This window comes from Diadema setosum, chromosome 18 (genome assembly GCF_964275005.1).
Source record: "Diadema setosum chromosome 18, eeDiaSeto1, whole genome shotgun sequence".
NCBI classification, from domain to species: domain Eukaryota; kingdom Metazoa; phylum Echinodermata; class Echinoidea; order Diadematoida; family Diadematidae; genus Diadema; species Diadema setosum.
In genome coordinates this window covers 10,818,515-10,845,895 of record NC_092702.1, presented here as the reverse complement: position 1 = coordinate 10,845,895, position 27,381 = coordinate 10,818,515, and the positions used below count along the sequence as shown (strand labels likewise).

The window sequence follows — 27,381 nt, the reverse complement described above, 5'->3', positions numbered from 1 at the left end:
TAAGTTAAATGTGCATGGTCCCGGTGTTTTAGTCAAATGCGTACGCGGGCGCAGGGCGCAAGTTTCTTATAGAGACCTACGCTATTGACTTCTCTTTGGCGCTTACGCTTTGGCCCACTTTCCCGAGTCCGAAGAAGTCCGATTCACTGTAGTCAGTGGTCCGATCACAGTTCGGCTCATGATTCGGCTGAGGGGGATGACAGCTTTAGCAAACTTCTTTTGTGATGTCATAATAGCAAGCACATATGCACGCACCCTGGCATTACTACATCAGCGTATACAGTAGTTTAATTCATATTTCATCACCCCTCCCCCCTGAATGTAAGGCAAGTTATTAGAACAAAGAGAGTTTTGATTGTTTTGTGAAGTGTAGTAACCGGTACCTTGTTATAACCGTACGCATCAAAAACAAAGAAAATCATAAGCACAACGTCATAATATACCCAACAATGAAAGTTAAGAACATCCTTTGCGTTGTTATTACACAATTATGGATCATTATTATTGAGAGAATAAAGGGAAATTATTTGTGAATTAGGCGAAAAAGTCGGGGTTGAAATAGGTTAATTCTTCATTTTTCTTCCGAAAATCTCTTCGCATAATAGTGCACGTTATGTTCTTGCAAAGTATAGGCCTATATTATATTAAAATCACATTGTATAAAATGCGTTGTTTACCGTAACTTGCGAGGTATTTTTACGCTGTTGGTGTCAAGCGGGAATGCGATAATTTCATGAATCATTTCGGCTGTATTCTTATACAGTGTATGATCGTTACGCCCGAAAGGATTAAAATGCATTGTTTATTTTCTTCCGAAAATCTCTTCGCGTTTTGTACATCCGTTCTTGAAAAAATAAGTGACAGGATTGAATTTAGAAGGTTGTGATCCTTTTTATGCAGATCTGTTCCTCATAGACCATTCTGAAAGAAAGAAAATCTTCATTGTGAAATGCGTTGTTAAAATTGTGATAATGAACAAACCCAGATCTATTCAAATTGTTAAATGCATTTGTTTCTTTTTCTGAACACCAACTATAAAGTAGCTTGACATGCGTTATTCAACTATTTTTACGCTACTGTCAACCAGCGAGATCGCGATGTTTTCAGAGTAACATTCGTGCGTCGTTTAGCGTGACTTGCGGGGTATTTTTACGCTGTTGGTGCCCAGCGGGAATGCGGTGATTTCATGAATCATTTCGGCTGTAATATTATATAATGTATGTTCGTTGCACCCGAAGGGATTGAATATGCGTTGTTCATTTTCTTCCGAAAATCTCTTCGCGTTTTGTACATCCGTGCTTGAAAAATAAGCGACAGGATTGAATTTAGAAGGTTGTGATCCTTTTTACGCAAATCTGTTACTTGTAGACCATTTTGAAAGAAAGAAAAATCTTCATTGTGAAATGCGTTGTTAAAATTGTGATAATGAACAAACCCAGATCTATTCAAATTGTTAAATACGTTTGTTTCTTCTTCTGAACACCGATTAAGTAGCTAAACATGCGTTATTCAACTATTTTTACGCTACTGTCATCCGGCGAGATCGCGATGATTTCAGAGTAACGTACGTTAAATACGTTTGTTTCTTCTTCTGAACACCAATTAAGTAGCAAAACATGCGTTATTCAACTATTTTTACGCTACTGTCACCAGGCGAGATCGCGATTTCATTAATGATTTCGGCTATAATCATTTTCATACACACATATTTGCTAACCAGCAAAAGAACTGGAAGTCGGGACTACAAATGGAAAGGATATAATGTTGAGTTGCACACGCATTCCAATTTCCACATTTGCCACGAGTGTCACTACATGAAAAGTTTTTGAGTGCGTTATCTTTCTTCCCTTGTTGCGCTGTGGTCTGACCTATAACATTACGCATGCTTGTGATCTCGCGAAAAGGAAAATCGAGTGATTATGTTTAATAATTTAGTAGGAACATCGAATGGTATTAATGTGTTTTTTTGCGTGGTTTAGAAGAAAACATGGAAAGATCCGTTCTCTGCAAAACGGGAAAAAGACATGGATAGCGTGAATTCGATTTTCAATGTTTCATTTGTCTCGTGTTTGAAAAGCGGCAAGTCAAGAAATGGTACCTCGTTATATCCAATCAAATTTCTTATGTTTTTCTTTATCATGATGCGCCGAAAATGTCCTCGTTATAACCGAACTCGTTATAACCGATTCGTTCTGCCATAGGTTTACACGCAAAGGAAAACGGGACCGACGCGATCACCTCGTTATAAGCGGTTCCTCGTCATAACCGAACTCGTTATAACGGGGTTTCACTGTACACGTGTCACCGACAGCATACCTGGTAGTGGTACTGCCACTGAGCTAAAGCCAGTTCATAGCAGTGACATGATGATGTTTGAATAAATACCCAGTGCCCAACTTCTCCTTTATTCTCTCTTGGTCTTATCTATAATTTACTAGCTGAGTAAGATGAGTTACAAGAATAAAGGGCCTATTTTTTTTTGGTGCAAACTGATGTCAACTCCAAGATTATATGGTTATACCAGGGCTGCACACTGGTGCCGGTCCGACGGTTAAAGTTTATCGGGAAAAACCCCTTTTGGCGTGTGCATCATAACATATTACAGCCGTAGTAATTCATGAAATCGTCACAATCCCGCTAATATTTGAGGTAGAAATGGGCGCAAAAAGGATTGCGAATTTGGCCCTGCATGTCGTGTACCTTTCAAGAACACATGCACAAATGCGAAGAGATTATCGGGAGAAAAATAAAGAACCCCTTGTAGCGCGTGCATCAGAAAATATCACAGCTAAAATAATTCATTAAATCATCGCAATCCAACTGAGCACCAAGAGCAGGTTACGCAGCAAGTTCGTGCGCCGATGTTCAGAAAAAGTCACAAACACATTTGATACAATCTGATTTTGTTCATTATCATTTTACACTGTAATTCACAAACAAACATTCTATTTTTTTTTAAATTTCTTGTGCAATAAATAATGCAAGTTTAAAAAAAAGATTAATCTGTAAAATGTACATGGGGGGGGGGGGAGGGTACGTCCATAAAAAACAAGAAAATAAATTTGCAAGTCATTTAATGTTTTTTTAGGTTGTCGTCGTTGACCGGTAAATTTTCTGTTCGGACCAGTAAAAAATGGTAAAACGGGGCATTTACCGGTCCGACAGAGACAGGTCGGACCGGCAGAAAAAATGGGTTAGTGTGCAGCCCTGGTTATACGATAGAAAAATATTGATTCTATATCTTTAGTTAATTATTTCTGCAAATTCATGCATGAAATCATATTTTTGACTGTAACTTCACTAAAAATGCCAAAGGATTGCTGATTTTTGTGTCGGAATTCCTCAAGACACATTGAACAGTTTTCTAGCAAAAAAAGGCACAATCAAAATTAATTTCTTTTGTTTTTACAGTTTTGCTAATTTCTTATGTATTTTATTGTCATTTGACCTTTGCTTTATTGGTGTTTTTCTTTTTTTGCCAAAATTTATGCAGACACTTTTCAAGCTTATCTAAATTAGAATTAATTAATTTCAATGATTAAAAGTTGAAATATCTAATCTATATCAATTCAACAACAACAACAACAACAACAACAACAACAACAACAACAACAACAACAACAACAACCCACCAACAAAAAAAACAAATTGCATTGGATTTGCACACAATATCACAAATGTGAGCTGTTTTCAGGCTGACATGCATGGCAACATAATGGTATACCAGTACCCGTACATCCCCAATTTGGTCTCATAATATGCAGGCTTTGAAGAAAAAAGTCATGATATAGCAGGGCAAAATTTTTGCATGTTACAGAATCATTACATGAAATGTCAAAGGGGGGGGGGGGGTCAATTTGACCCCCTCCCGTTAAGATAGGGTGCACACAAGTGTGTTTTTTTTAATTTTGTCATTGTTTGTTATTCACAAGATACTTATTTCTCCATCTTATTATAATGCCAGAGAAAAGTCAACTCTTATGTAATGAGGTCAGTCAACTCATATATCATGTTCTTTGAAGAACAATGTGTGGCACTGCGAAATAGGCAGTTTATCAACATTTCGTCGAATGAGAAGGGCGTTAAGTTGCCACTAAACCCATTGTGTTCAAGACCACTTAACGCCCTTCTCATTCTCAACAAACGATTTGCTCCTAAAAGTCTTCCAGTGATGTAAAAACTCTCTGCTATCGGCATACAGTTGCATGATACTCTGGCAAATTCCCATAAAACTAAAAACTTTGCCTGTAGTCCAGTCAAAATATGGAATAACCCAAAACAAATTGCAACAGAAAGAATTCAATTTGAATCAAATCTGGAAGAGCTATCAAAATATCATGATATTAAAAGTTCCCTCAAATTGGAGTGGCAGATCAATACCTAATTTGCATAAATTCAAAATGGCCGCCATGTAACTATAAGTTTATATCTTGGGACATAAAACCAAAAGAAAATCAATTTTTGTGTCTAAACCTATGTTTTTTAATGTCAAGGAACATAATTATGACATCAGTAGTAACTTAAAAGTATCCCTTTGTATATAATTTGCATAAATTTGCATATAAATGCATCCAAATTGGCCACCATAATGGCCTGTTAATGTCTCCATAGATAAAGCCTGTAGAAAGTAAATTCTGGTGTCTATACCTATGTTTTTCAGGTCAAGGAACACAATTATGATGTCAGTTTTAACTTAAAAGCATTCCTACATATAGATAATTTGCATATATATATATACATGTAATCATATGCAAAATGGCCACCATATGGCTTGTGCATGCCCATATCTCTGATTATTTCATCCCTAAGTGGGTCCCCTTGTGTCTCATATCTTCACTGCCAGGAATAATTGCTGCAGTACCTATGTTCAGGAGTAAGTTACTGAAAATCTGCATATAAATATAATTATTCAAATCACTAATATGAATACACTTATACTTTTAGGATATAGGCCTATATATACATACAACCTGCACAATGTTGATTGTGATGTCTGTATCTATTTTTTCAAGGGCAAAGAACATTTACATTTCACAACCTTAAAGGTAGGGGATACCTTTTACAGAACTCCTAAAATGCAGCAAAACATTAAATATGAACCTCAGTGGTCTTGTTTAAACCACTGCTTAGAAATTTGGAAGTCAACAGTTATCTACAATTTGAATAATGCACAAAACTCAACTACTCAGTAGTTCTGTGTGTCAGCCACACTTAAGCCTTTTTGTTGCAGTCTTCTGTATTTTTTATCTATAAACATAAATCTAAAAGTATAAGAGCTGATGTAATAACATGTAGAGTGTTGTTGTGCCCTGCATATTCTTAAAATAACTAAATATCTACAAACAAAGACAACATGGCAGAACAGCGGTATTTACATTGAAGGAAACAAATATTTTCACCAAGGCCAAACTTTATGATCATGGTAAACTTGCCTGGTTAGTCAGCTCCTGCTTTTTTTCTGAATATTCCTTCTCCTCGGTCCGAGTCTCATTCCTTTGCCTTTCCAGCTCCTTTCTCAGACATAATATTTCTGCTTTCTGTTCCTCTGTCTACATTCGAAAGATGACAATGTTCAAACTGACTTTATTAAACTGACTCTATTTAACAAGTTCCAAGCGGTACACACAAGTCATACATGTGTAACAACTGCCATACATAGCTTCATGTTCATGTGAGCTGAAACATAATTGTTTCATATCAATTGAAAATGCTAAGATAAACATGTACAATTTAAGTCCCCATTTGGACAAGGGGGGGGGGGGCACCCCTGATTCCGTCATGAACAAACTTTAAACAGTTATTAATGTACTAACTCATCGTTTTAACCATCACTTCTGGTTCGAGAAAAGATTTTTTAAAGATTCCTTAATGGGTGGGGGGGGGGGGGGGGAAAGGCCCTTATGGGCATCATGTGGGGCATGGTGCCCATTTGGATGAATTACGGTAAGATCCTATCCCCCTAGAGATGCCACCTGCAAGGTTTGATGAAAAGTAATCATTAGGTTTTCAAGAAGAAGATGAAAATGCAAAAAGTTTATGCATGCTGGATGCCGGACGACATACACCGGATGAAGCGTGATGGCAATAGCTAACTTGAGCCTTCGCATCAGGTGAGCTAAAAACTGAACACATGCCTGCAAGCGGGATTTCACAAAATCATATGCACTCACATGTATGTAGTCTCGGATGAAAAGATAATAACTAGAAATGTCGCCATGGCCACTGGTATGCCTTTGCCATAAGGCATGATTCTCCAAATAGGTCTAGAGTATGCCTTGACTATGTCAGATGACAGTTTCATGCAATTGGCAAAAAACTAAAATGACATGTTTGTCACAAATGTGTCGAGTGTTTACTTTCCTTGAACTACATGTAGGTTTCATTTGCATGAATTGTTTAAGAAAGCAGGTATTTAGGGATTTGAGCATTTTTGCTTGACCTTTGACTCTTGCCCTTTGACCCCATAGCCCACAATTCTTCAAATAATCACTAACTGGTAACATCCATTTTCATGACTATACTTAGAGCTATTTTCAAAATATGGGAAACAAGAGACCCAGGTCTCGCTCTCACCCCAGTATCGCAAGTTCACCTTCCACATATCTTGCTGACTGCTACCCTATATAACACTGAAAACTTGTGGGGGGGGGGGGGGCAGTTTTGAGGGCTTCTATGGGGCATGGTGTCCATAAGCATGTATACTCCTATTCCATCACAGTGGTAAAAATACAACTATACCTGTCAAGTACAGTCTTTAAAGGGAAGATAAACCCCAAGATTAATGTGGATTGAGTGAAAGCAGCAACATTAGTAGAACACATCAGTGAAAGTTTGAAGAAAATCGGACAATCGATGCAAAAGTTATGAATTTTTAAAGTTTTGATGTTGGAACCGCTGGATGAGGAGACTACTAGAGGTTATGACGTATGAGTGGACTACAATATCAAGAAAATATAAAGAAAATACTACAAAAATCAATTTTTTATGAAAATTACAAATTCCATCAACTTGATATTGACATATGTTAAGGGTAGCAATTATTCCCCCTGCTTTCTGAAAGCGGTTGGTTTACTGCTCTTTCATAATTCCAGAAAAGTGAATTTTTGTTGAATATCCTTTATATTTTCTTTGTATTGTTGTCCACTCATACGTCATATCCTCTAGTAGTCTCCTCATCCAGAGGTTCCAACACCAAGACTTTAAAAATTCATAACTTTTGCATCGATTGTCCGATTTTCTTCAAACTTTCACTGATGTGTTCTACTAATGTTGCTGCTTTCACTCAATCCACATTAATCTTGGGGTTTATCTTCCCTTTAAAAAATGTAACTATGCAGTTAAAAAAAAAAAATCTGAATGTAAAAATTGTCCTCCCCCACCATTTAACCCTCACCAAACTTCTGGATCTACTAAAAATAACATTGAAAGTGCATGGATTCACTGATGCATTTAAGTCAGAATGTTTCAAGTTTGAACAATATTTTTTTCCCTTTTTTTGAAATAAGGGATTCTTTGGACCTTGTACTAAGTATACAAATTGTCACCCTTGTGACCTGGTTTGGTAGCAAATTTGATGTGTTTTCAAGAGGAAGAAGAAAGCATGTTGCCCCCCCCCCCCCATCTCACCCTGATCTACCATGCACAAAACTACAGTCATCAATCTACTTACGTATGGCACTAACTTAGCTTCTCTCTTCTGGTTCTAGAGAACATTTTAGAGATTCCTTAACTTGGGAGGGAACCCCCTGGGGCCCCCAAAGGGAAGCATGATACCCTTTTGTACAAATTGAGATCCTTTCCCCTTAGGAGTGCTACCTGCCAAGTTTGGTGAAAATCCATCATAGGGTTTTCACGAGGAAGATGAAAGTGTACAATTTACATAGGTACATTATTTGGACTCCTCCCCACCCCCCTCTCCCAAGGCTTCAAGGGGCACCCCTGAATTTGCTATGAACAAATGTGAACTACACTTATCAATGTACTAACTCATAGTTTAACTTAGCTCTATCACTTCTTTGGGACCCCGGGGGGGGGGGGGGGGGGGGGGGCATGGTGCTCATTTGAACAAATTGAGATTCTATTCCCCTTGGGATGCTATCTCCCAAGTTTGTTGAATATCTGTCATGGGGTTTTTAAGAAGATGGAAATGTACAATTCAGGCTCTCATTTGGCTCTTCATCAGGTAATACATGTATATAAATTTTCAGGGAAAATATCTTGTGAGTCCAGGCATTGCATAGATATGGGGGAAATAGCAAATATTTGAGAATTTGACACTGACCTTTGACCCTTGACCCCAAAAGTCCCACAAGAGGATCACTGTCAAGAAGTGCATGCATATGTACTAAGTTTCATGAAGATACCTTGAGCCATTTTCAAGATATGGAAAAACACGAGACCTGGGGTCTTGCGCTCACCTGAATATCGCAAATTCACCTTCCACGCATTCTTGCAGACTCTTACCTTAAAACACTGCAAGCTTGAAAGGCAGGAGGCAGCTTTGAGAGCTGTGGGCATGATGACCATTTGCATATTCCATCACATTGGTAAAAATACCTGCCATGTACACTACGGTACTTAGAAAACGTGGCTATGCAGTTTGAAAAAAGGGCATAAAGCTACAAATGTATATCACTTTTGATTCTAGAAAAATATATTTTTGAATATTCCTTGATTTGGGAGCTTTGGGCCTCCTGGGGCCTAAAGGGGAACATGGTGCCCATTCAAACAATTGAGATCCTATCCCTCTTGGAATGCTCCCTGCAAAGTTTGGTGAATATTAATCGTGTTGTTTTCAAGACAATAGGGTTTGGTTTGGGGTTAGAGCTTGGGTTAGGGTTAGAATTAGGTTCAGGATTAGGATTAGGGTACCCGGTAAGTGTCAGGGGAAGGGTCCAGGGTAATTGTCCAGGGGGTAATTGCCCTAGAACTAAATATAACATTTAGACCTGCATTTCGACCCCCCCCCCCCCCCCCACATAGGGACCCTTGGATCTGCAATGAACAAACTTGAAACTTCAGTCATCAATGTACTAACTCAAAGCATTAATTTAGCCTTATCACATATGGTTCCAGAGAAGATTTTTAAATATTCCTTAATTTGGGGTGTTTGGGCCCCCTTGGGTCCCCAAGGGGAGCTGATTCTGCCATGAAAAAATGCAGGGTCTGGGCTAATTGTCCAGGGTGTAATTGCCCCAAAACCAAATGTACAATTTTGGCCTGCATTTGGATCCCTCCCTCTCCAGGCTCCCGGGAGAAGGGTACCCTTGGATCTGCAATGAACAAACTGGAAACTACAGTTATCAATGTACTAACTCATAGTATTAACTCAGCTCTATTACTTGTCCTTCTAGAGAAGATTTTTTAAAGATTCCTTAATTTGGGGGGCTTGGGCCCCTCCCCCCCCCCCAATCCTGGGAGCCTCCAGGTGGGGCATGGTGCCCATTTGAACAAACTGAGATCCTATCCCCCTAGGGATGCTACCTGCCAAGTTTGGTGAAAACTTATCATGGGGTTTTCAAGAAGAAGATGAAAATGTATAATTTAAGCCCCTTCCTCTGGGTGCCAAGGGGGGCACCCCTGATTCTGCCATGAACAAACTTCAGTCATCAATGTACTAACTCAAAGCATTATTCTAGCTTTATCACATATGGTTCTACGTTGAGAAGAAGATTTTTAAATATTTCTTAATTTGGGGTGTTTGGGCGCCCTGGGGGCCCCTAAGGGGAGCATGGGGGGGGGGGGGGCGATTCCGCCATAAACAAATGTAGGGTCGGGGAAGGGTCCCTGCTTATTGTCCAGGGGGTAATTGCCCCCAGAACCAAATGCACAATTTAGGCCTGCATTTGGATCCCCCCCCCCCCCCTCCCCCAGGCTCCCGGGGGGGGGGGGGGGTACCCTTGGATCTGCAATCAAAAAACTTGAAACTACAGTTATCAATGTACTAACTCATAGTATTAACTCAGCTATATTACTTCTCCTTCTAGAGACAATTTTCGTTAAAGATTCCTTAATTTGGGGGGGGGGGGGGTTGGGCCCCCAGGTAGGGCATGGTGCCCATTTGAAGAAACTGAGATACTACGTATCTTCATAGGGATGCTACCTGCCAAGTTTGGTGAAAACCTATCATGGGGTTTTCAAGAAGATGAAAACGTATAATTTAAGCCCCCTCCTCTGGGTGCCAAGGGGGGCACCCATGATTCTGCCATGAACAAACTTGAAACAACAGTCATTGAATGTACTAAACCTTCTGGTTCTAGAGACGATTTTTAGAGATTCCTTATTTTTTTTTTTTTTTTTTTTTGGGTGGGGGGGGGGGGGAGGAGGGGTTGGGGCTCCCCAGATGGAGCATGGTGCCCATTTGAACAAACTGAGATCCTATTCCCCTCGGCATGCTACCTACCAAGTTTGGTGAAAATCATTGTTGGGGTTTTCAAGAAGAAGATTGAAATGTAAAAAGTTTACGCATGATGCACGCTGGATGCTGTTGAAGAGCGATTGCAATAGCTCACTTGAGTCTTTAGCTCAGGTGAGCTAAAAAGGGAAATTTTTAGTATTTTCACTGACATTTGACCTTCGACCACATGGCTCAAAACTCTCCCTAGAAAATCTCTATCTGATAATATCTGTGTAGAATAAGTTTCCAGTAAATACCTTCGCACAGCATTGCGTACATATGGGACAAACAGTCAGTTATCATATTGACAATTTAACCTTGACCTTTGACCTTCAGCATGTTCACTTAAAAGTTCATAGGCAAAACTGCCTCCACTCATACATACATACAGTCAGTCCGCAGCACCCGATAATTCGCTCGTATTTATTCAACTCGTATGCAAGCTCGCTCTAGGCTTGCATACGTAATGAGCTGCGTAAGGGGATTTTGTCCTTGGGCTTTCGGCAACAAAAATACACCTTATGTTCACAAATTTGGTATCAAATTCAAGGAAAATATGTAAACTATCGTCACATGTTACTCAAATTATTGTAAATGAAAAATATCATAGCGTAATTTGAGCTTGAAAAATGATGAAAAAAGTAATTCGTGCAGTACACGTTCAAGACGTCAAAAAAATATCAAATTCAACTTGCGTCTCAATGAAAATGCTTTATTTGGTAGTCCATCTCCTAATCTTTGTATCCATGTAAATATCTTGACAATTTGTTGCTTAATCCGGTCAGGAACCAGTAAGATATACATCGATGTCAGTGCTGATCAGCTTGAAACCGTGTAATCTCAAGAGTAAGCTCTCTCATTGGACAGTGCGTGCATTCAGCGCTTGCATTACGTCATTACGCTGCTACGTAACGGTTTCATGCCACTTGCGGTTTCTTGGCACGCGTGTAGTACAAGCGCTGAATGCAAGCACTGTCCAATGAGAGAGCTCTTTCGCGCCACTGTACACTTTGTGTGGAGCATACTTCCGGCTTAGGAGTGAATTTTACAGACATTTCAAAACGGAAAAACTAGTATAAATCATGCTTGCGTCTCCTTGACTCCAATATATGATGAGCATCTAAGTTTCCTCTCTACGAAAAAGCCAAAATCAGAAATAACATTTTCTTAATCCGGTCGGAAACCAAAAAAGAACTGTAGACGACAAAATCTTCTGTGAAAAGCAGGTAAAATTTACGCAATTTCAACTGATTATATAGTCATGATAAGATCCGATGTTATACGCAAATTTAGTATCAAAATAAAGATCAAAGTCTGGAGAACAATTTACCGTGACTTGTAGCCATGACAAATGTATGTACAAGTCGCTACACTGTGAAAACCATAGCCCTATCAAAGTCTCGCACGACGAGACACCTTTCGAACGCAAAGATCGTCAACGAGAGTGCTGAATAAATCTTGCCGGATCGGCTCATTAGCATACGTGCTGCGGACTGACTGCATATGCCAAGTTTCATTGGATACCTCAAACAGTTTTTAGGTTGCGCTGTCAACACAACTGAAACTGATGATGAATGAAAGTACAGACAGACAGATAGTAGGCTTGCTACGGGCGAAAAAAGGGGTGATCGCTGCATTTTATAGAACAAATGTCCTATTTGGCACACGTGTTCCTCTGTACAATTGGAACTTTTTCATTTAAAGAGACAATCTGTATCTATGCAAATAAGCCTTAATTTGCGTAATTTATGCAAAAATACATATAAAAATTATTTAAAAATATATATGCGTCTAGCGGAAATACCTAATTTGGTAGAAGTATTCTATAGAGTATGTGGAAACAATTCCTGCCAAAACTGATTTTATACCTATGTAAATAAACATTAAATTTGCGTAATTATGCAATTTATTGTGCAAAAATCTGCATTTTTGAAAGAATTTCTCAACTATTAAGCACTGGATCTTGTAGTACAAATTTTGAACCTGGGATGGATGTTCCTTGGGTCAAAAGTAAATGATTCATCTGAAGAGACAAACTCTCTCTATGCAAACAACCTGTTATTTGCATAATATGCATATCAATACCTACACATCTATAGATAATCAGGGCCCCGTTGCAAGAAAGTTGCAATCAATTGCAAATAATTGCTAATTTTGAAACAACCATTCTGATTGGCTCAGGGTCTGCCCTATTAAGAAGACATGCATGCAACAATGATTTTGATTGGCCAGTGACAATCAGTTGCAAGTTGCGTTTAAACGCAAAGTTTCTAGCAACAAACAAAAAGCCTTAATGAAGCTTGAATGAAACTCCCCTTAAATCTCATCCTAGATAGATATAACCTGATAGAAACACTTTATGAAACAAAATGAGAAAAGAATTTCAATAATTGAACCATCATTACCAGCTAATTTACATAATTACTAAAGAAAGTAAAGTAAAAACATTATTTTTAACGTTTTTCTTACAAAGAACTGCATTTTATAATGAAAACTACGGAAGTAGTATGCATTTCCTTTAGTCAAAAGGAAATGGCTTTGTAATATCAAAACATTATTTGTCTATGCAAATACCACCTAATTAGCATATTGTGCATATCAATACCCGAATGTACCAGAAGTCAATGGTCAAGGTCGACTTAAGAAATTGTATCAGTTTACGCGATAACTCAAGACTTGATTATGCAAATTTCACCAAACCTGGTCCAAAGATGACGTATGATGGGGCAAGTGATTAGCAGTTTTTAAGTAAAATCAGCAAGAGGTCAAAGGTCAAAAAGTTCAAGGTCAATGCTAAAATTTCATTATTTTCCTCATATCTATGTAATGTCTGAAGGTACTTTCTTCAAACTTACTGACTGCATACAATGTACTACCAAAATAAGATTCTCCAGAGTTTCAGGTCAAAGGTCAAAGTTCAGGTGAAAATGTTAGAATTTCACTTTTTTTTCTCTGAATCTCACAAATGGTTCAAGGGGTCTTCATGGAACTTGGTACTGGCAGGGATTTTCTAGGGAATTTAGGGGTCATTTGTCAAAGGTCAGGGGTCAAAGATCAAGGTCAATTGGGCCCTCAAAATTTCACTATTTCCCTCATGTTTTTGCAATGCTTGTAGGATTTTTCTTGAAACTTAATATATACATGTATTATCTAATGGATATTCTCTGGGAAATTTCCTGCCAAAATGTCAAAGCTCTGATGAAAGTGCTATATTTCACTTTTTCTTTCATATCTTGAATGTGAATCAAGGTATCATGAAACTTAGTATATATTTGTGCATGTTCTACCTGACAGTGATACCTTTGTTGATTATCGAAAAAATGTTAAGCCCTCCCCTCTCAAGTGTTTTTGTTTCCTCTTGATAAGTAGGAAAGGACATGAAATTCAGTGACATGCAGGGATCTCGCCAGCGTATATCACCCTTGTCGGCCCCGACAAGCGTGCGGTTTGAAGAAGCAATTGCCGACAAGGGTAAAACTTGCCGACAAGGGTAACACCACGCGTGAACTTGCCGACAAGGGTAACTTGCTTGACGAGCTAAGTTCGGACCAATTTCTCGCCTTTTTCAGTCTTTATTATCTGGCTAGAAAAGAAGCTAGATGTTGAAAGCAGCAGCAGTTTACATACTTATACAAGCGCAAAAATTTATCTACGCAGTCACCGCACCGATCACAACAACGCGGCTCAACAGAGCGACGTACTATAGCTGATACACACCACATCACACACTTGCTCACTCACATGCGCTCTGATTTGGGATCCACACACACATGCACAAGCACCCAGCCGGCCACTTACAGCTGCCTGCGTGTACAATGGTACAGTGTATTGTGAGAGGGAGAGAGAGGACGGAAAGAGAGGGTCGGAGGCCGAAGGAGGCTGAGGAAGGCTGACACGTGCTCGCTTGTTGTCACGCTTGTTGTCGGGTTACGCAAAAACAAACGATATGAAATGCATGCCCCTCTCCGCCAAAGGTTGTATTTTTTTTTTCTTTGGCTGCTTTGGTTTGTTTGTTAGTTTATCTGCCTGTCTGTCTCTCTTTTCGCAAAATAAGTCAAAATTTGGGAACAGATTAGGATGAAATTTTCAGGAACAGTTACAGTTGGTTGGTAAAATAGCGCAAGGAACTATTGATGATTAAATTTTGATAGTGAGCAGGATTTATAATACCATCGAAATTCACCGCCAGAATCCAGGATTTTTAGACTTTGTTTCGTATATTTGAAAGGATTCGTATCAATTCTTTAGGAAGCTGGCCATCGGCAATGATGCAAAATTAGATGCGTTCAAAGCATTGCCGCAGAGAGAAAATTAACTCCATTTTTCGTTTAAAAAAAGAAAAGAAAAAAAGAACGTGCGATGGAGTAAGCAAATGCAAATTGTTACTAGTATTTAGGTTTTGGTAGTTTCAGTGGGTTATTTTTTTTTTTTTTTAAATCTAAAAAGCCATGCGTTCCATTTTAGCCTTTTCAATTTCCATGGATTTGTAAACGTCATTCGTGAATATTCCATTTTCCTTCTCCGGGCCGAATTTTATAGTAATTCTGTCATGATGGTCTTTCAACAAGTTCAACGTACGTAATGCTCCACGTGCTTCTGGGTTGGTTTGTTAAAAGGTGGGTTAGGGGGCCTTCATGGGCAGAAAATAAATGGCTGATCATTCATCAATATTCCCAGTTGGTTTACATGCTATGTACACGCTGTTTACGACTACTGAAGCAAGGTGGCAGTACGCGCGACATTCTTTATCTGACACCTGGCTTTCGTGGAAATTTCGTGGAAATTTCCACAAGCCATGATATCAAGTTTCCCCACTGCTTGAGGTCGTGCTTTTTTTTTTTATTCTTCATTACGAACATCAATTTTTTCAACTTGAAAAGTGTAGATAATTTGCTTCGAGGACGTGTTTCTTTCTTCTTTTTTTTTTCTTTTTTTTTTCATTGCAGCGTCGGTAACATTTTGTTTTGTTCATCGTCCGTGCATGGCAGGGGTTCATGGGAGGAGAACGATAAGAATGACTGGGGAGAAAATAAACTGAAAGAAGGAAGCATCTTTTGAGCGAGCTGTCTTTGTTTTTCTCTACACCAGCATCAGTTATCGCCACCAAGGTTCATTTTTTTTTTCGTTACTCCGACAGATTAATGATAAAATGATGCTAGATTCTTTATTCTGAAGGTTCGTTAATCCAAAAATGATTAAGAAAAAATGTCCGTTCATTTCACGACGAAATCAGTTTTGTTATTTCGAACGTTCTGCCAGTGAAATTTCGGAATAAAACGACGGCACAAAACAGCGTGTTTTCGTACTCTAAGGGTCTGTTATTCCGACAGAAGTAGTTATGATGAAATAATAAATTGTAGATTCTTTATTCTGAAGGTTCGTTAACCGAAAATTGAATAAAGAAAAATGTCCGTAAATTTCAAAACGAAATCAGTGCGTCATTTCGAACGTTTTGCCAGTGAAATTTGGAATAAAACAACTGCCCAAAAAAAAACAGTTGCACTTTTCTTACTCTTAGGGTTCGTTACTCCGAGAGATTAATGATAAAACAATGCTATATTCCTTATTCTGAAGGTTCGTTAATCCAAAAATGATTTTAAAAAATGTCCGTTCATTTCACAACGAAATCAGTTTTGTTATTTCGAACGTTTCCGTCAGTGAAATTTCAGAATAAAACGACGGCCCCAAAACTGTTAGTTTTCTTTAACTCTGGAAGGTTCGTTACTGCGAAAGAATAACGATAATACTTTAGATTCTTAATCGGAAAACGATAAAGAAGAAATGAAAACGGTTATAGTTTTCTTACCCTCAGGGTTCGTTACTCCGACAGAATAATGGCAAAATAATACATTCTTAATTCTGAATGATCGTTAATAGAAAAATTATAAAGGAGAAAATATTCGTTTATATCCAAACGAAATCAGTTTTGTTATTTCGAATGTTCTGCCAGTATAATTTCGGAATACAACAACGGCCCCAAAACGGTGTTTTCTTATTCTGAAGGTTTTTTATTCTGAAACAATAACGATGATGATGATAGATTCCTTTCTGAAGGTTCGTTGATCGGAAAATAATAAAGAAAAAATGCTTGTTAATCTTCGAACGAAATCAGTTTTATGTTGAACATTCATCTGTAGTACCGACCTTTGGTGTTGTTGTTGTTTTCGATTACAAACCTTCGAAGTACTCAGTAATGAATCGTTTCATTTTATGATTAAACAAACCTTCGGAATAATGACCATCATTACATTTAAAATTGTAGGATATCTCTTTGATGTCACGGCCAAACTACCGCAGTATACCCAGAAAGGAAAGTGCAACGATGTCCCGAAAGTTCTCGATCGCTTCTCGCGCATCTGCATGCAATAGGCCTACCACGTGGTCGAGCAGACGGCGAGAAAGCAACACGGCGCGCGTTGTTGCGATGCAGAGGCGGCTAATTATTGCAACAGTGAAACAGGAAAGGCCTACAAGAAATCGGAACCTCCACCATTGACACCTACTTCTCTTTCATTTACCGGTCGGTATTATTTAGGAACTGCCGCTAACATAAGGTATGGAGTTTCTGCATTGTTTCTGTGAGAATATGCCCCTCACAACGTTCATTACATCTCCGTGAGAATGTCGCATTTAGTGGCATTTTAGCGGCGATTTATCTGTGTTGTATTGAGCATTAGCGAAGGCTTCCGCGCTTCGCGAGGGAGGGGGAACCCCCCTCCCGTACCCACCCCCAGAACAGCGCGCATAAATGCCGACAAGCGTGAAGAAATTCCTGGCGAGAACCCTGGTGACATGGTATAGTCATCACCATCATTACATTTAATGTATGGGTCGCATGGAAGTTAATTTTGATGCACGCATGTATAACCTCTGACATTCTTACCTTTTATATTTTTACCTGTGTATTTCTTTTAATTCAACCTCTGACATCTTTACACTAAACCAGTTAACATAATTATTTTTTTTTTTTGGAAAAAGCTTCAAGATCATGTAGGTCATGATCATCTATACAGGTATTAGCTGATATGTGGTGGAATATAACATTCTTTGGACCGCCAGGGAGTTACATTATCCCATTGGAAAACAATCACACATTATCCCATTGGAAAACAATCACAACCAGGGAGAATATGACATTTACGATTCTCGTAAACAGTAGCCTGTGACGATCTGTTGACAAATCACATCCTAGTAATTGTAAAAGCCATCAAATATCGTCGCTGGGGTGACAAGACCTTGTATCTCAAATTTTGGTGAAAATGACTTTTTTGCATTAGTGGTCAAATAATCGGTTAAGTGATGTCCTGTCCAAATCCCAGCTGTCTTACCCCAAAAATGAAGCCACCATGGCATGTCAAAGGAACGGTTATCCCATTCAGTATAGTGCTTTGGCCGCCATGTTTTTTGGCTCTCCTGAACATTTAACATTTTTGAGATACGAGGTCTTGTCGCCCCAGCGACGATATACTCTTTTATGGCTATGAACATATTATTTCTGCTTTGATTTATGGTTGAAATTGACTGATTTTAAGTCAGAGGCTGAGATTATTCGACTTAAAGTATAACATTTCCTTTATTGTTCACATGAAAAGTTTTGCATATTATTGCCTTATCAAAATGTTATTGTGTATAAATTTCCTAGCATAGTTTCCATGCCATAGTAGCTCATAGTATACTGAGTTAACATTAAAAAAAAAAAAAAAATCAGAAACAGACTTTGTTTTTAAGTCAGGCTTGTAAGTTCTTATTGTGTGCAGATACCCTTGCATCCACATAATTTGCACAAATTTATAATCAGTTTGATGTAAAAAGCCTCTTATTCGCTTGATTGCCTACAAAATACATGTACAATGAAAATCAGAATTCACACTTTCACTATGGTAGTGTTTTTAGTAATGATTTTCTAACCATGACCTCAGTTGTGTAGGCCTACTGTTTGCAAGGGAAAAACAGTCCTTTTGTAAGCAATATTGTTCCGATTTGCACCTGTTCATATGTAGGCCCTACTGTTAGATTTGCATAATCATATTTTAAGAGTGTCACTATCGATTGCTATTTTTCCCACCCTGCAAAGCAATTATGCAATGAGGGAAAATTGATAGCAAAAATCATTTCAAAGATCAATATGGTTTGAAATTTCACATCCGATGTACTTATTTACATAATTTGTGCATAAAATGCCTAAGTTAACTAGACTTGGAATTTGTCAACACTGACAAATTAGGTGATCCGATCTGTTCGGAAATCAATGATTTGAGTCCTGATCCAAATAGGCATGACCATACAGGTTTCATCGGTGTTGAGGGGACATTGGCCGTGTGATGTTTGGATTCTCATTTAGAAAAGGGAGTCAGACTTGCCATCTTTGGTACCAAATTCCGTATACACTAACGAAGATACAGAATGAAGTATATTTGACCTTTGACCCCACTTTGCACACCCAAGATGGCGTCTGAGGAAAAAGTGGTTATTTTATGAAATGATCCTTGTAACATGGTTTTTGCATGTGCAAAATATAGGAAAGATAGGACATGTATTCACCAAGATACAGGATGAACCATTTATGACTTTTGACCCTAATTTGCATACCGAAGTTGGTGTCCGGTAAAGTAGTTGTTATTTTATGAAGTAATGTACGTGACATGAACTAAGCATGTGCAAATAATGAGGGTGATAGGGGCTGTTTTTCCTGAGTTATTGCAAAGAAAGTTGCAGAAAGAAAGAAATATCTCAATACATCGAAGATAAGCTTTAATTTCAACCAAGTTTTTCGACGTGATGTCGATGTCGTATGAAAAAACGGAGGACACATAACGATAGCGCAAAGTCTCAGCTACAACATATTAAAATCTGGGAGAAATTCAACGAAGCATAAGTGAGCTAGTGCTCGATAAAGACAATCATGTCAATTTTCATTTCCAGAAAAACTGCACTCCCATAGAGATAACACGCAAATGGGTCAAATTTCACTAGGTTACATTCAATCCATTTTTATGAGGTGAAGACATCATCTGATTAAACTTTGATTGAACAAAACTTAAAGAGTATTAAATTGGCTACAACATACTAAAATATGGGAGAAATTCAACAAAGGGTAAGTGAGCTAGTGCTCGATAGAGACAATCATGTCAATTTTCACATCTAGAAAAATTCCCTCCCATAGAGATAAAACGTCATAACGAAGATAGAGAAAGAAGTACATATGACCTTTGACCCCACTTTGCACAGACAAGATGGCATCTGAGCAAAAAGTGGTTATTTTGTGAAATGATTCTTGTAACATGGTCTTTGCGTGTGCAAAATATGGGAAAGATAGGACATGTATTCACCAAGATACAGGATAAAACATTTATGACCTTTGACCCTAATTTACATACCCAAGATGGTGTCCGATCAAGTAGTTGTTATCTTATGAAATAATGTACGTGACATGAACTAAACATGTGCAAAATATTGGGCTGATAGGGCTTGTTTTTCTTGAGTTATTGCAAAGAAAGTTGCAAAAAGGAATATGAAAATACATCGAAGATAAGCTTTAATTTCAACCAAGTTTTTGGACGTGATCGCGACACCGTATGAAAAAATGAAGGGCACACTTACGATAGCCCAAAGTCTCAGCTACAACATATTAAAATCTGGGAGAAATTCACCAAAGCATAAGTGAGCTAGTGCTCGAAAAGGACAGTCATGTCAATTTTCATTTCCAGAAAAACTGCACTCCCATAGAGATAACACGTAAACTGGTCAAATTTGACAAGATTACTTTCAATCCATTTTTACGAGGTGATGCCGTCATCCAATCAAAATGTTGTTATTACATTAATGAAAGAACATTTAATAAGCTACAACATACTGAAATCTGGGTGAAAATTGGCAAAGGATAAGTGAGATACGCTCGAGTGAACTTGAAATTTGATGACGTCATTTTGAGAATTTACTTTTTTTATTTTATTAAGAAATTTGATATCTTTTAATCATTTTTCCAGCATTGCCAACCCATGAAATGACATGTACAACTCATCAGCTTTCAGAATATGTAAAGAAAATGGGGGGTCATCGTCCATCCTGACGAGTAAAATCAAATTTAAAATTGGCGGTTTTTTGGCATTGTTGCACAGTATATCGCCATTGACGCGCGCGCAGAATTTCAACTTTGACGGGCCCGTATGACGTCATGTTGAGTCGGATTGACTTGAAACTTGGTAGAAATATTCCTTGACATTTCAGGCATCCGATAAGTGTGAAAAAACGGGAAATTTCTACTGCATATGAGCTGTGCGTGCGGATATGTGCGCGCGCGCACGCCTCCGTCCAATTTTTTTCAATTTTTCAAAAAATGCTCCAAATGGTCTGAAACGTGTGCAAAAAAAATTTGAGCTCGATTTGAGCATACCAATATTTCAACGCGCGCTTACGCGCACGTTTTAAGAGAAAATATGAATTTTTAGAACATGAGTAGAATGCGCATAACTTGAAATATATGTGACGTAAATTTCATTGAAAAATTTCATTCCATTAATGAGATATGATTGAGAATGTGTTTTCATATAATGATGTCATAGTGACGTCACGGTCGACTGATCACAATGATACATTAGATTTGTTGTCTTTGGGACATGAAACATACATGGTATGAGTTTGAAATTGATAGGTAGAGGACTTTCTGAGCTTACGTCTGCACAACTTTTGAGGAGAAAGAAGAAGAAGAAAAACAAAGAATCAGTACAGATACAGAAGGTGATCCGAGAGGATACTCGGATCACCTAATTAAATAGTATGGAAACAATTTAAGCAACTGTAAAGTGTTGTTAGAATATCGTCTTATTCTATTAGCTTTTTGGATATTAAGTTCAAAGCGATTTAAGACATTGTCACATTAAGGCTTTTTGTTTGTTCTGGCTATCTGTGGATGTGTAGGTATTGATATGCATATTATGCAAATAACAGGTTGTTTGCATAGAGACCGTTTGTCTCTTCAGATGAATCATTTACTTTTGATCCAAGGAACATCCATCCCAGTTTCAAACTTTGTATTACAAGATCCAGTGCTTAATAGTTTAGAAATTCTCTCAAAAATGCAGATTTTTGCACAATAACTTGCGTAATAATGCAAATTTTGTTTATTTACATAGGTATGAAATCAAATTTTGCAAGAATTGTTTCCACTTACTCTATAGAATACTTCTAACAAATTAGGTATTTCTGCTGGATGCACATATATTTTTTTTAATAATTTTTATATGTATTTCTGCATAAATTATGCAAATTAAGGCTTATTTGCATAGATACAGAGTGTTTCTTTAGATGAAAATTTTTCAATTGCCCTAGCGAACATCTGTGCCAAGTAGGACATTTGTACTAAAAAATGCAGCGTTTACCCCCTTAGCAAGTCTACTAAGACAGATAACCCGAAAACATAATGCTTCCGGCGACGATTTGTGGTGGAGGCATAAAAAAAAAATATAAAGTTGCTGACAAGGTTGGTTTTGAAATGCAGGGCATATATTACAGGGCCTACAAACGTATGTCAGAGAGCAACATACTTGTTTGGCCTGAGTTTCCCTATTATGGTGAAGCTCTTCCATCAACTTGTCCATCCTTGATTTAGACTCCTCCTGCTTCTGTGTCATTAAGGCTTGGGATGCTTGTGCTTCTTCCAGCTAGAATATTGGGAGGAAAGAGAGTGATACCAGCTCCAAAATTTTCCTCAAATCTCAAACAAGCAGAAGTTTTATAAATCTGACATGAATTTCTTATCTTGAATGTTGTTTCTCACCGATTCTGCTACCGAAAAGGTAGCTGCCAATCAGCAACCACAGTGCTTGCAATGACATTGCATCCAATGAATATGCATGAGTACGCATGTCAGCAGTTTGCTCGAATCTGTATCCAGCCTGCACTGCCTGCCTATGGCAGCTGCCTGTATTGCCAACATTAACACATTACATTGGCATACCCTAAGCGGTTCGACCCATGAATACATTGTACATATGAATAATTCATACTTGTGTACGTCGTGAGGCGGCATGTAAGGAAACATGGCTCTCTCTCTATCTCAGGGCAGAAACAGACAATAGACTTAATTTCATATACCAGAAACAATTTTCATTTTGCAAGCATATTTGTGAATATGGACTTCCAAGACAATTGGGCAAATGTCTAAATTTACAATCACATAGCCAGAGATGAAATAAGAAATACCTAATATTCTTTTTAATTTCAGCCATTGGAACAAGAAGCCAAACTTATGAAGGGTGTCAGAGCAAAGGGAAATGTCGCCTGAAATGGGTGATCAATATGACTTATGACAAAATATTGGCGCCATGAAGAAATCACAAGACAAAACAGATTGATTTTCATCACAGGTTTTTGACCCAGAGCAGCTGTCTTTTCCGAGATGAAAATAGTAATATCATTACATATAAAACAATCTCTATGAGTGCAGTGATTCATTGGTGCAGTCAGTCATAACGCCTGTATATTCATGCAAGCGGGTGTAATATCTGCACTGTTTCTTGGTTTCAGCTCTCTCTGATGAAGAATTAAAACGTTCAATGTATGATTAGACTTTGATGTCACAAATTCATCAAGTGATAACAGTCACAACGACAATTATAATGACAGTGGCCAAGTCAAGGAGGTAGAAGAAGATAAGGAGAGGTGACAAAGCACAGATTACTACAAGTCAACTGTAGTAGTACAAATAGTAGCTTGCATGGGCGGCTGAAGTGGCAGGATACCCTGTACTCCGGGCTAAACTAGATTTCAGTCCACTTGACCCGTCAAATACAAGGAAACTAGTGTGTTTAGCTTAGTAGAATTACTCGCAACACTTTTCAATTACACTTTTTCTGTTGTTGTTGCTTCTATACACTTTGCCTGTAGTAGTGTAAGCATAAGGAATGCAATTTAATACTGCAGTGACATCTAATATCATGTGACATACACTTCAAATATCAACAAGAGACCCGCGGGTCTAGCGCTCACCTGAGTATCGCAAGTTCACCTTTCACGCAGTCACTAATCTAAATTATTCACAGCTCTACTAAAATTTGACCAGGCATTCTCAAGTAGAAGATGAAAATGTACAATAAGGGCCCAAATTTTTTAAGATTCCTTAATTTGGGGGGATTGGGGCCCCCTGGGGCCCGCTGGGTGGGGCATGGTGCCCATTTTGATAAATTGAGATCCTGACCCCCTAGGGATGCTACCTGCCAAGTTTGACGAAAATCCATCATGAGGTTTTCAGGAAGAAGATGAAAATGTACAATTCAGGCCCCCATTTGGACCTTCCCAACCCCCCCCCCCCCCCCTGCCCCCAAGAGGGGCACCCCTGCATCTGCTATGAACAAACTACAGTCATTAATGTACTCACTTATAGTATTTTCTTAGCTCTATAACTTCTGATTCTAGAGAAGATTTTTAAAGATTCCTTCATTTTGGGGGGTTTGAGCCCCCCTGGGGCCCCTGGGTGGGGCATGGTGCCCATTTTAACAAATTGAGATCCTAACCCCCTAGAGATGCTACCTGCCAAGTTTGGTGAAAATTGGTCATGGGGTTCTCAAGAAGAAGATGAAAATGTACAATTTAGGCCCCATTAGGACCCCTCCCCACCCCTCTCCCCTGGGTCCCAAGGGGGGGGGGGGGGGCACCCCTGATTCTGCCATGAACAAACTTGAAACTACAGTCATCAATGTACCAACTCATAGTATTAACTTAGCTCTATCACTTCTGGTTCCAGAGAAGAAGATATTTACAGATTCCTTGATTTTGGGGGGTTTGGGCCCCCCTGGGTGGGGCATGGTGCCCATTTTAACAAATTGAATTCCTAACCCCCTAGGGATGCTACCTGCCAAGTTTGATGAAAATCGGTCTTGGGGTTTTCAAGAAGAAGATGAAAATGTAAAAAGTTTACGCACGACGGACGACGCACGACGGACGCCGGACGAAGGGCGATCGCAATAGCTCACTTGAGCCTTTGGCTCAGGTGAGCTAATAACATGGAGCTAAAAATCAATGTTTCCAGGTTAGCATGCCTGTACAGTGACGGGGCATTAAACTGCACATTACTTGAATATAAGAACATTCTGAAGTAAATAATTTTCACACAACAATAGATATATAATGTACTCTTAAATGAATCCCACAAGAATTGGAACAATCATCCCACAGCATTCCCACTGATCAGTTACTAGCCATCCCCTTTAAAATTAAATACTCCAGCACAGCCAGGTTTTGATGAGGAGGATCAGTAATGATCATCTTATTTGTAAAGTGATAAAGTCTTACCTGTGCCTTTATATTCCATTATCCTTTAATGTTGCCCTGAGTCTTGCAAAATAAAGAGAGAGAAAGCAAAGAAGGCCCCACTGATGATGTGTCCTACATCAATCCAGACCACACCCACTATACCCTATAAAAACTGGCTGACAGCAGACATGCTTCCTCTTCCTTTGACAATTACAGTGCAATCCCGTTTAACGAACACGGTTATAACGAAATAAAAATTCAGGCCACAACATAATCCTCTCTGTGTTTTTCATTGCCTATTTGTTTGGTTATAACGAAATTTAGATATAATGAAAGTTCGATACAATGAAAGAAAATTGCCGCTCCCCAGGACTTTGTTATAATGGGAGTCCACTGTACAGTCAAACCTGCCTTAGCGGCCACTGAAAAATCCCCCGAGAAAAGCCCTGTTAAAGACCCTGTGTACAGCAGTTACCTGTCTAGCGCGGCCCGCGATAGATTTTGAACCTCTCAATGGTTTTAGGCTACACTAGAAATGTCGCTATGGCGACTGGTAAGCATCCGCCATAATGCATGGTTCTCCTAATTGGTCTTGACAATGTGTGATGACAGTTCCACATAATTACCTTGGATGAATGGCTATATTGTATAAGGGTGCAGGTATTTGGAGATTTGAGGGTTTTTACTTGACTTTTAACCCTTTTATAAGTTTAAGGAAGAAGTGAAATTTAGCACTTTCACTTGACCTTTTACCTTTGACCTTTTGGCAAGAAACTTCCAAGAGAATCTTTATTGGGTAATACATGTATACACTAAGTTTCAAGAAAAATCCTGCAGGCATTGCATAGATAAGAGGGAAATAGTGAAATTTTGAGGAGTTGACCCTGACCATTGATCCCCTGATCTTTGACCCATGACCCCTAAATTCAATAGATAATCACTGCTAGTCAGTACATGCATATAGTACTAAGTTCCATGAAGATACCTTAAACCATTTGTGAGATATGGAGAAACTAGAAATGTCGCTACGGCAACTGGTATGCCTCCGCCATAATGCATGGTTCTCCTAATAGGTCTATAGTACAATGTCTTGACAATGTGTGATGACAGTTTCATACAATTGGCAAAATATTAAAATGACAGGTTTGCCACAAATGTGCTGAATGTTAACTTTCCTAGAACTAGGTTCAACTGGATGAATGATTAAAACGTTAGAGTGCAGGTATTAGGGGATCTGGTGATTTTTACTTGACTTTTGACCCTTTTATAAGTTTATGCATTGAGTAATTTTCAAGGTATTGAGAAAAAGTATAATTTCAGTATCAAATGGTAAAATAGTATTATCTAAACCTGGCCTTTGACCTTTGACCTCACAGTTCCAAAGAGAATCACTGTTAGGTAGAACATGCATAAATATGTAAGTTTCATGATGATACCTTGAGTTACTTTCGAGATATGGAGGAACTAGAAATGTCGCTTTGGCGACTGGTATGCCTCCGCCATAATGCATGATTTTCCCAATAGGTCTAGATAGTACATGTGGACAATGTGTGATTACATTTTCACAAAATTGGCAAAATATTGAAATGACAAGTTTGTCACAAATGTGTTGGATGTTCACCTTCCTTGACCTAGGTTTAATTGGATGAATAGGAGAGCATGTATCTAGGGATTTAAGGACTTTAACTTGACTTTGACCCATTCATACATTTAGGCATTGAGTAATTTTCAAGGTACAGGTGTGGAGAAAAAGTGCAATTTCTGAATTGAATAGTAAATTGTTACCATTTTCATCTGGCCCTTGACCCTAAAATTCATAAGATAATCACTTTCAGGTAGAACATGCATAATATGTACTAAGTTTCAAGATAACTTGAGCCACTTCGAGATATGGAGGAAAAAGTTAGTTCAGCACTTTCACTTGATCTTTGACCTTTTGACCTTTGAGGCAAAAAAAAGAAGAAAAAAAAAACTTTCCAGAGAATTTCTATTAGGTTACACATGCATACACCAAGTGTACAAAAATAATAACCCTGCTGGCATTGCATAAATATGAGGGAAATAGTAAAATGTTGAAGTGTTGCACTTGACCTTTGACCCCTGACCTTTGACCCCATGAACCCTACATTCTCTAGATAATCACTTCCAGTCAGTACATGTATATACTATGTTCCATGAAGATACCTTGAACAATTTTCCAAGGCACGGAGAAAAAAAAAAGAAGTTTTGATATTTTTACTTGACCTTTTGACCTTTGACCTCATGACCCAAACTTTCACCAGAGAATCTTAATTGGGTAATACATGTATACACTAAGTTTCAAGAAAATATCTTCAGGCATTCAATAGATATGGCGAAAATAGTGAAATTTCATGTATTTGACCCTGACCTTTTGACCTTTGACCTTTGACCTCATGACGCAAACTTTCACCAGAGAATCTTAATTGGGTAATACATGTATACACTAAGTTTCAAGAAAATATCTTCAGGCATTCAATAGATATGGTGGAAATAGTGAAATTTTATGTATTTGACCTTGACCTTTTGACCTTTGACCTTGAGCATGTGCACCCAAAAGTTGATAGGCACAACTTCATCCCCTAATACACATACTTGCCAAGTTTCATTAGGATACCTCAACAGGTTTTGATAGTTACCCTGTCCACAAAATTCATTATGGACGGACGGAAGGACGGACGGACGGACGGACGGACAACCCGAAAACATAATGCCTC

General features: G+C 38.5%; 1 protein-coding gene across 6 annotated transcripts in view; it reads right to left on the bottom strand.

Moving 5' to 3' along the window:
* The window catches only part of LOC140241709 (uncharacterized), a 188,302-nt gene that overhangs the window by 52,666 nt on the left and 108,255 nt on the right, over positions 1 to 27,381 (bottom strand). For all 6 annotated transcript variants that reach the window (XM_072321459.1, XM_072321454.1, XM_072321456.1 and 3 more), the window contains 2 exons: positions 21,940 to 22,056; positions 5,433 to 5,549 (listed from right to left, as the gene is read on the bottom strand). In XM_072321459.1, coding sequence (XP_072177560.1) covers positions 5,433 to 5,549; positions 21,940 to 22,056 — 234 coding nt within the window. The remainder of the gene's footprint in view (positions 1 to 5,432; positions 5,550 to 21,939; positions 22,057 to 27,381) is intronic.